General features: G+C 28.9%; 3 protein-coding genes across 5 annotated transcripts in view; 1 reads left to right on the forward strand and 2 right to left on the reverse strand.

Annotated features, from left to right (window-relative positions):
* Positions 1–14,105, reverse strand: part of LOC125835628 (uncharacterized) — a 201,324-nt gene that overhangs the window by 33,275 nt on the left and 153,944 nt on the right.
* On the forward strand, positions 2,638–7,347 carry LOC125836441 (putative HVA22-like protein g). Of its 3 annotated transcripts, none has more exons than XM_049515619.1 (7): positions 2,638–2,821; positions 3,249–3,279; positions 3,486–3,533; positions 3,696–3,794; positions 4,769–4,825; positions 5,659–5,932; positions 7,075–7,347. In XM_049515619.1, exons 3-7 carry the CDS (start codon positions 3,502–3,504, stop codon positions 7,273–7,275), a joined length of 663 nt encoding a protein of 220 aa, XP_049371576.1. In that variant the 5' UTR covers positions 2,638–2,821; positions 3,249–3,279; positions 3,486–3,501; the 3' UTR covers positions 7,276–7,347. The 3 variants fall into 3 exon arrangements, with proteins under 3 accessions (XP_049371576.1, XP_049371569.1, XP_049371584.1); XM_049515612.1 differs by having other exon boundaries at positions 3,249–3,282; positions 3,490–3,533; positions 7,075–7,346; XM_049515627.1 differs by lacking the exon at positions 3,249–3,279.
* LOC125836492 (uncharacterized) lies at positions 7,599–8,186 on the reverse strand. The gene has a single exon (XM_049515668.1). The coding sequence runs from the start codon at positions 8,142–8,144 to the stop codon at positions 7,620–7,622; it is 525 nt and encodes a 174-aa protein (XP_049371625.1). The 5' UTR covers positions 8,145–8,186; the 3' UTR covers positions 7,599–7,619.

The following is a 14,105-nucleotide window of genomic DNA, read 5'->3' on the forward strand; positions in this document are numbered from 1 at the left end:
GTTCTAAAGCAATGAAATAAAATTTTAAAATTATCTCAAATTTTCGTGTGTGTTAATTTATAAATTTTTAAAAATATTATCCATCTAAAATGTTTTAACCCCTAATTATACATTAAATATTTTTCGCATCGTCATTACATATAACTTAAGTTGTTTATGATTATGTCGTTGGCCTCTTCTTCTTTTTTTAATGTGTGTGGGAAACTTCATAATTATGTCACATGAAACTTCCAAAAGGCTGATAAAACCAACCATAGGCTAATTTATTTGTGGGTCAATGAAACATAAAAAAAAATGTGGTCAATTTGACCAAAGAAGATATATGAAAGTAGTTATAAAAGCCCTTGTAAGAAAAGAAAAAAAAAAGCAATGTCAACATAGGTTGTTAATTGTGACAGATTATGGTCAAGATCCTCCCATCTTTAATCAGAAGTTTCAAGTTCGAGTCTTGAAAATGAAAAAAAAAAACTTGTTGAAGGAGATATCTAGAGAATTAGGCTTTGCAATGCGCGACTTTAGATTTTGTTGGACTTCAATGCAGATACTATACATCAGACAGAAAATCAAAATAAGAAATAATAAAACATTGAAATTAAGCATAATGTATTTGCTAGCCAATTGAGACAAAACATTGAGTCCAAAACATAATATAATTAAGCAAATAATTTTCAACTAAACCCTTCATTTCTCCATTGATATTCTCTTCTATGAAACTTCTCTTCATGCTTTATTTTCCTATATTTTTATGTTATATTTTTAAATTTTCAACTCTATTTTTCTATAAACCACAACCTAAAACTTCCATATACACATTCAAGGGTCTTACATAAATTAATTTTAATTTACATCTTGTTTGGATGGTTGTTACTGGATGTATTATTTTGTATTGTTAGTTTAAATATAATATTTGTTTTGATTGTCACTTAAATTTTATTGTATCATATGGTTTAAATACATCGTTAGGTAACGATGAAAAGACCCATTTCATGTAATGATCGATTTGGTGTAATTGCATTGTTACCTTAATATATTTTTTTTCATTTTATCTTTATTTATTATTTAATAATCATTCGTCTTTTATTCTACTTTTTCGTAGTAGCTCTACCCCGTACCCTACTTTCTTATAGGTTTATCATTCAAATTATGGATGTTTGATATTATATAATGACGAACAATACAATCTATCCAAACACTATATTCATTAAAATAAAACAATACAATACAATATATTATGAAATAATACTTAACAACCATCCAAACAAAGATGTTAAATGATAAATTAATATGATAAAAGGTGAAAAAAAAGTTTATATAGTTACTTCATTACTTTATTTATTTTTTTAAAATTAATTTTAATATAATTAATTTAAATCGAGAATCTATCAAAAATCTCTCAGGTACGGATAAAATAACATACACATTCTTCCCTATATATATATAATAAAAAAATACAAAATATTAGCGGTATATTTTGACCTTTTCTGTTTGAATAAATAATAAATATTATCAAAATTATCTCATCACACCACGAGACTTTCAACCGCTAAACCCGCCGTTTGAAAAAAAAATCCCAAGAAATCCACTTTCACTCAATTTCCTGTAAAATATATGAGAAAAGAAAAACTAATTTTTTTAAAAAAAACAAATAAAAATAACTGATTTTCTGAAAAAGCAAATAAAAATAAAATACAAGGCGTCCCTCCTAAGAAATCGTCAAATGCCTTTCTCTTCTAAGTATTACTTTAGCCAAATCCCCCTCACCTTTCCACGTTAAGAGTCGTGGTAAAGTAATAAATATTTTTTATATTATTTTTTTAATTAAAAATTTTAAATATGAAGATACTTGATAAGAATCGTAAAATAATAAATATCTCTTTATTTTTAATTAGAAGTTTTAAATGTCAAATATTTAATAAGGACGATAGATCATAGTAAAATAATAAGTACCATTTTATTTTTATTCAAAAGTTTTGGGTATCAAGATGCTTATAAAGGATCATGGTAAATAATATATATCCTAACATTTTTAATCATAAGTCTCAAATGTCAAGATACTTAAAAAGTATACTGTTGTAATAAGTATTTTTTTCATTTTTAATCAAAAAATTTGAATCTCAAGATGCTCAATAAGGATTATGATAAAATAGTAGTAAGTATTTTTTATTTTTAAAAAAGAAATTTTAGATGATACGTTGTTGTATCAAAATCATAACAACAATAATATATTTAGTGAAATCCATTAAGCAAGAATTTGGGGAAGATAAAATATATGTGTACTTTATTACTATCTTGAGAAGGTAAAGAAATATTATCAAAAGATACTCGACTCAAGTATATCAAACTCAAATTAAAAAACAAGAAAATAATAGAGAAAAACATAACAATTAATAAGAATCAATAAGGATCATAATGAAATAGTAATCATCTTTAAATTTTTAATCATCCGACTATTGAATAAGAAATCGCCTTTATTAGAAAACGTTTTACTCATCAACGCAAAACTTCTTAATTGAGCGGCAAATTAAATATCAGACACCGAATAAAAAATAGTAGGTCTACCCCACCCACCCTACCAAATCATTGCGTATATATATATAGAAACCTTGCACGTTCCAATAATAACAAATACTACGAACTTGTTCTCTCCATCTTCCTCTTCTTTCACGTTTTCCCCTTGCAGTTATATGTTTTTTTTTCCAGAATTTAAGATCCTTTCTTTGCACAAAAGTAACTATATTATAAAAAAAAAAACAGAAATTTCACTTTGAGTTCTTGAAATTCCTTCAAATTATTAAACCCCTTTGAATCATTTCTCTTATAGGTAAAAGATTACAACTTCTTTTGGTAAATTAGTTTCAAGATTCAATTTTTATGGTTTTTTTTAGATTTTTTTGCTAATGGGTTGAGTTTTTTTGTGTTAATTTTTGTTAGTCATATAACATATTTCCTTTTAGTTTTTGGGTTTCTCACATTTGCATTTTTATTTTTTTTAACAGTTGTTCAAGATTCAATTTTTATGGGTATTTATTATAATTTGTGCTAATGGGTTGATTTTTTTTTTGTTTTTTTAGGTATTTTGAAATCTCAAGTTTTTCTTTTTGGTGATTTAGCTTTTGGGTTCCTCTCATTTGAGTTTAATAAGTTAGTTTTTTTTTTTTTTTTTTTTTACAGTTTGATCAAGATTTGATTTTTATGGGTATTTCTTGTAATTTTTGCTAATGAGTTGATTGTTTTTGTTGTTTTTTTAGGTATTTTGAAGAACCCAAGTTTTTCTTTTTGGTAATTTAGCTTTTGGGTATCTCCCATTTTGAGTTCAGCCAAAAAAAATAAATTACAGTTTGATCAAAGATTCAATTTTTATGTGTATTAAAAAAATAAAAAATAATAATAATAATAATAATAATAATAATAAAAATAAAAAAAATAAAAAAAATTATGTGTATTTCTTATAAATTTTGAGTTTTTTGTGTTGATTTTTTGTTTAGGTATTTTGAAGAAAAGATGTTGGGAGAACTCATCACCAGCAGTTTAGTGTATGTGATCTTTTGTTTTCTTGTTTTAACTATTGCTTTTGATGATTCCTTCTGTTTTTATCTTTTGGATTTTTGGGCTTTATTGCTTTTTGTTTTGTATGTGTGGGGTTTATAGTGTATTTTTTGAACTCTGCTTTGTGATTTTTTTTGGTTTTTTGACAGATTGGTTCTTGGATATGCATATCCTGCTTTTGAATGTTATAAGACTATTGAGAAGAACAGAGTTGAAATTGAAGAACTCAGATTTTGGTGCCAATATTGGTAAATAACTTTGTTCTTGTACTTTTTCGTTTGTTGTAGTTTGACTTGACGCAGAATTTTGTAGAGTGAAAATGGTATAACAAGGTGTGGGCTTATGAGTTTCTTGGAACTTGTAGTTTTGAACATGTGTAGAGGGTCCAGAGAAGGGCCCGACAACAAGAGTCTATTGTTTGCAGCCTTATCTTGCATTTTTGGTAGAGGCTGTTTTCAAGGCTTGAACCTATAACCTCATGGTCACGTAGAATGTGTTGTAATAAAGAAATAGTGTCAAACAAAGTGAAATGGATAAAGTATTATTTTTGGTTTATCTTGGGGGTGGTGGGGTTGTTAATTGAGGAGGAGGAGGGGGTGGGGGTGGGGTGGGTGGGAGAGTTGAACCATCAAGAAAGCAAAGTTGGCAAAAAGGGATTTGTAGAAATGATTGGTAGTGAGTAGTCTTTTGACATGTTCAAGCTTTTTGATTAATTAAAAAAAAGAGTCTAATTATAACTTCTAATCAAATTATTTTCCTTAGATAAACTTTAGGTCAACCAATGATAATCAAAAGTCTATTCTTTTAGTCTATACTAATTGATAGAGTAGTTAGCAATTTACAACTACCCATATGAAAATGACATGGAAAAAGAAGTATTAATGAGATTCTAGAAAGTAAATGGTAGCATACTTTGGTCTATTGGAACTTTATTCCTTTCTTGACTTGGTCCTTTTCTACTTGTATCTTACATTAGAAGGGACACTACGTTGTTCGGATCCTCTGATGTTGTTGTATCAGTGTCGGATCCTTAAAAGATGCATAACCTTTGGAGGATCCGACACACATTCGACTATATTTCTAAAGAGTCTGAGTAACATAGAGCGAGGCTGAGTTTGTTGGGTTGGCAAGAGAGTCAACAATTTTGCTACATTTCTTCTAATTTTCCCTCAATTGTAGGTGAATCGTTTCGATTAGTTCTAATATTTTTTTTCTTGTTCAGGATTATTGTAGCACTGTTGAGAATATTTGAGAGCATTGGTGATGTGTTCATGACATGGTATGAACTCAATAAACTTCTAGGCCTTCCATCTGATACATGAAATCTAAGAATATGCTCAAACTCTACATGTCGGCGCGCTTTTGTCGTACTCTCCTAAATACAGCACTTTTGGAAGACTTGACACACACCCGTCGACATTTTAAAAGAGTTTGAGCAACATAGCATGACACTTCAATTCACATTCTTTTTTTTTTTTTAAATTATAATTGAACTCACACACCTATTTCATGGAAGACTCATTGATATCATTAGGTTGTACGCTTTTGTGTATGGAATTTGCAGACTTCTAGGCCTTCCATTTGATACATGAAACCTACATTGCTTAGCCTCCCCAAAAATGTTGTTATTGCGCTCATGTCAGATCCTCTAAAATGAAGTACTTTTTGAGAATCAGAATGCACCCATTGACTTTTTTGAAGATTCCGGACAACATAGCATGAAACTTCAATTCACATTCTTATTTTTTTAAAATCAAACTCACACCTATTGCGTGGAGAACTCATTGACATCACTAGGTTATATACGCCTTTGTAGTCTGCAAATTGCCTCGACTTCCAAGCCTTCCATTCAATACACGAAACCTATGTTGCTCTGACTCCAAAAATGGAAGGCGCACTCATGTCAGATCCTTCAAAGATGCACTACTTTCGAAGGATCCAAGACACATCCGTCGTCATTTTTGAAGAGTTTAAACAACATAGCACATTCTTCTTTTAAATAAAAAGATTATAATCAAACTCACACGCCCAAAAGACTCTGACCGATATCACTAGACCGTAAGCCTTATGGTGTGCGATTTGCATTTGACATTCCATTTTGTGTTATTTCAGGCTACCAATGTACAGTGAAGCAAAATTGGCACTTATAATATACTTATGGTATCCAAAAACAAAGGGAACAAGATACATATATGATACATTATTGAAACCATATGTGTCAAGGCATGAACCAGATATTGACAGGGGATTTCTAGAGTTCAGAACAAGGGCATTTGACTTGGCTATTTATTACTGGCAAAATTGCACTGAATTGGGACAAGCAAAGTTCTTTCAATTGCTTGATTTTGCTTCTCCATCTAGAAAAGATTCGCAGCTTAGCTCTGAGGTACTTTCATCTTATACATTCTCTTCCTACGTATTATCTTCGAAACAACCTCTTACTGAAATGCAAAATAAGATTGTGTATAATAGACTCTTGTAGTCTAGTCCTTTTCTAGATCCCGCGCATAAGCTTAGTGGACTAAACTGTTTTTTTTTAAGAAAAAAAACAACATATTTTCTTGATTTCGGGAATGTTTTGTGTCGGTTAGCTCTTTTCCAAAATTTTCAAAGATATAGGACCTATATTAACCTCTTGCTAAAATGCAGAGCTTATAATAGACCCTTGTGGTTTCTTAGTGCACCAGAGTGTCCTTTTAGAAAAAACATATTTTCTTGATTTCGTGAATGTTTTGCGTGTGGATGAGTCCTTTTTCAAAAAAATTAGAGATAGTAGACGTATGTTTTCTTCAAAAACAACTTCTTGCTGAAATGCAGAGTAAGACTATGTATAATAGACCTTTATGGTTTAGCCCTTTTCTTGACCCCACGCATAAGCTTAGTACACCAGATTGTCCTTTTAGGAAAAACAACATATTTTCTTGTTTTCGTCAAAGGTTTTGTGTGTGGATTAGTCCTTTTTCAAAATTTTCAAAAATATAGGACCTTTTGAATCGAATTCCATATTGGGCTCTAGGAAATCTACTTATTGGGCCTTGAAATCATATTGGGCCGGTCCAACATCCATACATCACATGGTTCAATCTTTTCATATTTCTTAAATTTTGTATTCAAACAAATTAATTCACATAAATTGAAACGAATGGAGTGACGTATTTACGAACAAAGCTTTCACATTAAATTACAAGGAACTTATTTAATAATGAGACAAATCTTACACGTTTAAATTTCATAGGTTGTCTTAATTCTCTATTTTCCACCCTACGTAAAATTCATAAAAACAATCATACAATTCAATAAAAAATGAAAAATAACAACAAAATTATATTCACAAATCATTCCTTTATTTTAAAACTTCATTTTCCCACTATCACCATCATAATCTATTTTCTTATTTCCTCGTTACTTCCTCCTCTCTGCGTGTCTTAAAAATCTTACGAAGGTGTTTGACTAAGCTTATTAGTAAGAATCGAGTCACGCTCTATAATATTTATGTGATTATAAAAAAAATTTGACTCATTCTTGCAGCAAAGAAATGGTACTGACCATTCTCGTAGACCGCCACCACCTTCGGCCCCATCATCATCATCATCATCGTCATTCGGGTTCTTCCGGAGAAGTAAGCCGTCATCCGACAGGAGGCAACCACCACCACCATCACCACGATCAGATAGGAGGCAACCACCACAATCTCCGCGGTCTTACTCCTCTCACCGGTCCATATTCTAAACCGGAAACGGTCCGAGTACATCCGGAGGATCTTCGATACCTAGACCCGGATTATCTCAAACCCGGTTCGGATCCCAATATGGATTCTACCCGGTCCAAATATAGAACGCTCCAACTAAATAGTATTACTAGAAATAGTAACAAAATTTGTACATTGTAATTTGTAAATAATCAAAAATGACAACAAAAAAAATCAATATTTTTTTATTGAATTTTTTTCCTTTTTTTATGGTTTACATAAGAGAAAAATGAAATTCGTTGTACATTTATGATCCTATTTATTGTTTTTAATCGAATTTCAATATGAGTATATACTCTGTATATCGGGTTATTTGTATTTGTTGTTATCTGGAGCTCCGGATCCGAATAGCACGAAGTATCCAATCAACAGCTCTACTCAAAGGAGCAAAAATGTGCCGATCAACGAATTCGATTACTCCGGCGACGGGATTGTTAACCGGAAAACAAAACCAGAGGCGGCTAAATAAGCTCCGTCCGGTTGAATCCGGCGAAGTCGACATCGGCTGAAGATAAGCCCAAGCGGCTTGCTTCACAAGTCGATTCCGGATTGAAATCTCAGAACCTGATTGGCCGTTGTTAGCCGTAGCCAAAGGCCGGGGAGAATTAACAGCGGCCGGTGGTAATAGATCCCTCAGAGAAGTATACGATACAGGCTTAATTGAGAAAAGCTCAAATTCATCGCTTACCGAATTCGTCAACGAAGACGAAGCCGATGACGTGGCGGTAGCTGTAGTAGTTGATGCCGATGATTGAAGAGGTAAGCTGAGCTTTGTAGGAAGCGTAACGGAGTTGCGGCGACGGAGGAGAGGATTTTCTGGTGCGTCGGCGGTTGGCTCAACGACGGCCATAGCTGAGGGTAGTGAGAGAAACTTCTAGAGAGAGAGACAGTAGTCAATGAGGGAGGCGTGTATGAGTTGAGTGGTTGGTTGGCTTTATATATAAAAATTAGAGAGAATTTTGAACTTATAAATTATAATCTAACTATAGAAAAATATTTATGATTTATTTATAAGGTATTTATAGAAAAAAATTTAACATATTAAAAAAATATAATAAATGGTAAAATTTATTAATTGCATAAAAATAAAATAAAAATACGAAAACTTAGGATAGAAAGTTGGTAGGTAATTAGTATTGTCTGATTTTTTTAATTAGTATTGTTATTATTATTATTTTCTCTACCTCGGTTATCATACTCATCTATATTATTATCAGCATGACTTGCTTCAGTATTATAATTATTTTTCATATTTGATTTTCATATGTTTTACTTGAATTGATTATCCATCAAAAAAATTACTCTACCTTTGGAAGAGTAAAAATACATACACATCATCCTCCTCGTATCGCAATTATAAAATACATGGTGATTGGTATGTTATTGTTATTAAATGTACTTTCTCCATTCTTACTTAGTTGTCATCGTCTTAAGTTTCACGTCTTAAGAAATTAAGTAAGTTTATCATTATACATTTATATTGTTCTCTTGAGGTCTAGTTTTCAATAAATGAAGATGAATCAATGTACTTAGTTTTTCTATGTTCGGCAAATGTATGTTTCAAGGCTAATAACTTACAAGGGTAAAATAGGAAGAATAATGTTATTTATGCATTGGTTTTTTGAAATGACAAATATTAAGGAGTATCTATTTTTAATAAGGACATATAAATAAGAAAGAGGGGAGTGCGATTGTTTTTTCTTTTTCTAATAGACCATATAAATCGTGAATTTAAATTAATCAGAGTTTCAAAGCAGTTACAAAAAGTTTTACGAATATACAAGTTAATTAATGAAAGCATATAAAATTGATTTGAATAAATATTATTTTAATTTATTTTTATTAGAAAGTATTGTGTGTACAAGAAAAGCATGGTGATAGTGGGAGTAATTTTTTATATTATAATTTTGGTTTGTTGGAGTAACGCAATTATTGGCGTATATTGTCATTGTCTTTTTGTCTTTTTGTCTTTCTTTATTACTATTTTTCTTTTAAGGAATGTCTTCAAATGAATGAATTCTTATTTATGACATATTTTTATGTTATTGATTTCAATTATAGCAAGCTTATTAACTAATTTCATAATTAATTTTGTCTTAATAATATAAAGAAGCATTATAATGATATAGGAAAAAATATTAAACTAAAATTAGCTGGTGAGAGTATATATAACATATAGACACAAAACATAAAGTTGTGTTTTAACTTGACGTTAAATGATAATTATGTCATCTGACTCTGAAGGTATACGACTAGACACTTAAATTTGTGTAAACTGAACAAACAGACACATTCTTCCTACGTGACGTCCTACATGACAATTTAGTGTCTTATGTGACTTCCTACTTGATTATGCCACATAGAACGTGTATATTTACTTGTTCAATTTTGTACAAGTCAAGTTAAAGGACATATTTATATATCTAAAGAGAGGAGTTCGAATTTGAAATTTATGAACTCAAGATTTTAACTATTTTAAATTGATATCTTTTATATATATAATAAATTTCTCAAGATAAATATAAAATTTTGATTAAAATTATTAAGTTTTATCACTACGATATACTCTCTAGAAAAAAGTAAATAATTAATTTGATCGATTATTGGAAAAGACAAAAATAAATCATGTGATTCATTTGAGTTTAGTCTTTATCATTTCTAACAATTTTGTTTTTAAGTAACCAACTTCTGAAAGTGATGGTGAATTAACGTGTACTTTATAAGTTATTAAATAAAAAAATTGTCTTTTTGTTAGAAATAATAATCATTACATTTTACTTAAAAGAAAAAATATGTGCTCCTTATTGGTGTTAAAAAAACACTAATTATAAAGATTAAGTTAAGGATACACAAGGAGTATATACTATGATGACGCAGCATCTGCGTGTTTAGAAAAATGACAAAAAGAGGGGGAGTGATCTAGACTAGACGTTTGATATTTGATTCGATACTTTGAAATTTTAATTTCGATAATATATAATAAAAATAGATATTAAATATCAAACTTTCAAAGTTTGGTCCAATAATATAAATTAAATTTGGGAAAAGGATTCGAAATATATCTGAACTTTGACCGAAATTGCTATAACAATCTCAAACTTTCGGTAGGACCTATTATTCCCCACACGATTTAATAGTGTATTTTAAAGATATATAGGTGCTCACGTGGACATCATAAATATGACATCATCATAAATAGTAATGTGTCCAGCTACACACTTATATATCTTTAAAATACACTATTAAAAGTGCAAGCGATAATAGGTCCTGCCTAAAGTTTGAGATTGTTACAGCAATTTTGATCAACGTTCGAATATATTTCAGACCTTTTTCCCATTAAATTTTGATAAAATTATAATTCAATTTGGTAATTTGATTTTAATGATTTATGTTCAACAATACTTATAGTGGGATCAAACGAAGGGTGGAATGAGGAACATTTTTTTCAAAAATAATCAAAATATAAAGAAGTAAATATATTAAAAAATTAAAACGAATCAATCACTTGTGTATTTTTGGAACTTGCAGGGAAATTTGCATTTGTTACTCTTTAAATGCACATTGAATTAATAAGTACGCTTCAGTGTAATAGTTTGTAAACTCTCTCTATTTATATATTTTGACACTCTAACTAGAATCCACAACCGTTGTTCTTTGAATACGCATAGGGTAAACCTACTCTTGTACAATAGATCACAAACTTAAACATCACAAAAGAATTAAGTTTGCATTAGGTAAATTTAATGCGATGAGCTCGATTAAAAAAATATTGACAAAAAAAATCGATTTTTGACCTTCACTATGAAATACCATTTATTATACTAACTTAGCCTTTTTTACGATTTAATAACCCGGTTATATTCCTTATATATGTGTGCAAAAATATTCTACTATCATTCTCTTTTTCTTTTTTTTATGCTTGTTATTGTTCGATCGTACTAATTATCTTTTACAATCTATGACATATTCAACATTTCAACACATTTATTAAATTAAATATTTGAGGTATAGATAAACTTGTCTAAATACTATTATTAGGTAAAATAAAATGCGCAGAATAATTTATATTAATTCAAGAATTTTAGGGGATGAAATTCTAAAATTCTTTTAGCATGTCGACATAAATAAATAGTAATGACCAACTAGAAAAATGCAAGTACAACACGTGGTTCTTGTGATTGAAAGAGAAAGAACAAAAGAGACAAATAAATAAATAAATAAATAAATAGATTAACAAACAAACAAATAAATAAACAAACTCCATTCTCACTTTTTAGAGAAGAGGCAAGAGCATTTAGACAAATCACTTTTAATAATTAAATACGATTTGCATCGTTTGATAAGGTGTATGAGAATAATATTAAATGAGGTGTATATATTAAAATGAGGTTGATATTAATAATGTTGGTATTAATTAGTTAAGCTGATAGTATTTCTTATGTATTACTTGATTTAATGTACCAAAATTAACATATGTTTAATAATTTCTTTAAAAAAAATATTTGTTTTACAAATATATCCTCCACAAATACTGTGAAAATGATGTGGAAAAAGTTTTGAGGAGCAGCTGTGTGTTTTTAATTATGGTAATGCGTGTATTAAAATTTCTTAATATTGCTAATACCGTGATTTATCATGTATTAGTTATACATAATATAATACCAATTAGAATGTATAAAATATTAGTAATATACAAAGTTAATGTAATTGTTTTTATTTTTGAAATTGTTTTAAGAAGTAACATTTTATTTTAAACTATAATATAAAGTTAAAGTGAGTTTGAAAAGTTACAAATTGGAATTGAATGTGATTACAAGTAAATGAAATAATTGTATGATTTGATATGTTTTCTTCCAACTAATTAATTAATTAATTAATACTTATTTACTTGTAAGCCTTTTTTTTATTGATTAATTGATGGTAAGTCTTGGTCCACTAAAGTGCACGTTTTTTAACCACTTATTTATTTTATAAATAGGTGTGAATTATCTTAAACATAGTTATAAAATTATTATGACGTTGATTTAAATATTTCTGTCAAAGTCCCCATTTAAGAGGTGAAGGAGTGATTCAATAAAACGATATTCGTTGTGGAAACTGATAATCTATTTGTGAAGTAAGCTTTGAAAGGAAATTTGATGATGAATTACTCTTATAATGATGCTTTAGTTTTTTAATGTAAAACTCTTATTAAAAGATTAACGTTTTCTTTAGCATTTGTTAAGAAATCAGCTAATCAGGTTATTCAATATCTTACTAGAGCATATATTACCGATGTACTTGCTCTTATTAACTTTTTATATTTTCATGATGATAAATTAATATGGAAAAAAAAATTTGTCTTTTCTTTCATATAGATGGTATAAAGAAAAAAATTATTAGTTTTTTGATTGGACCAAAATTAACTAGTTAGTGGTGAATTGAAATTCCACATATGTGGAAAATGACTTTATATTAGTTTTTATTTCTCAACAAGTATGAAAAATAATAGTCCAACCATTTGCCTAAATTAGGACTAATTGCATAGACCTTTCATGAGGTTTAATTCTATATGTCTCAAAATTAAAACACTCCGTCATATTTGTATTAGGATCTTGAATGATTTGATTTGTATTGGATAGGTCTCAGCGAAATTTAATTTGTTGATAATTGAACATACAAATAATTTTATCAAAAATACATAATCATCCTCAATTATTATTTTTAACAATTAAAAAAATCACTCAATTTCCCCTAAATATATAATAGAAAGCTACTAGGAGAAAACAAATGAGTTATTTCCTATAGTAGTTAGACAAAGTTGAATAATCTTTATTAAAAAAAATTGTGCAATGACTTTGCGATATCAAAATAAAGTTAAGTAACTTTTTTAAAAAATTATAAAAACTAATCTAATGATATTTGTATAATAAAGTGAAAATTGAATAACCAATTTCTCTAGATCAGAAATTTCAGGGATCTACATAATAAAAAGAATAAATTAAGTGGCTAACCTGACATTTCAATTAAATTAATTTGTTGAGCTGTCTTTCAAAACCTTTGAATTGGTGGCAATATAATCGCGGAATCTTAATTTTTTAATTTATAGCTTATTTTAGTTACTAAATTTGCAATTAAATATTCAGATATTTAATGAATTTCTTAATACAAGACATAAAATTGAAATAAAAATTACTGAATTCATCTAAATACATACTTAATATTGTAGCTCCGTCCCGAGGCGACAATGGTCCTCTCTTGACCACGTATATATATACTTTGATGTTGGTATTTTTAACTTATTTCATGTGGCCTTATTAACTTAAAGTTTATTCAAATTTGGCATCCGTCCTAGATAAACTATCCATCTCATAGGGTAATGACTCCCCACAAATAATCAATTTGGCAATTAGGTATTTTTAGACGGAAAAAAATAGTCTTTTAAGATTGATCATTACATGTCACCATCTTCCATCTATCCTTCATATTCAATTAAGGTTGTCATTGCGAAGCGACAATGTATTTTTGCATAAAAGTAAAGGTAAAACAATAATCAATTAACTGAGACAAGGACAAAGTCAGGATTTAAAACTTATAACAATTCTAATTTTTTAAATTCATCGAATTTTAAATTTATAACGCGTATTCATGAAATTACATACTCCGGCAAGACAAAGCTACTGAATTGCAAATATTTTAACACTTTTTGTTATGATAATTATTTTTTTGATTGGACCAAAATTAACTAGTTAGTGGTGAATTGAAATTCCACATATGTGGAAAATGACATTATATTAGTTTTTATTTCTCAACAAGTATGAAAAATAATAGT

The sequence above is a fragment of the Solanum verrucosum genome, unplaced genomic scaffold, assembly GCF_900185275.1.
Source record: "Solanum verrucosum unplaced genomic scaffold, falcon-dt-bn FXZP01000284.1, whole genome shotgun sequence".
NCBI classification, from domain to species: domain Eukaryota; kingdom Viridiplantae; phylum Streptophyta; class Magnoliopsida; order Solanales; family Solanaceae; genus Solanum; species Solanum verrucosum.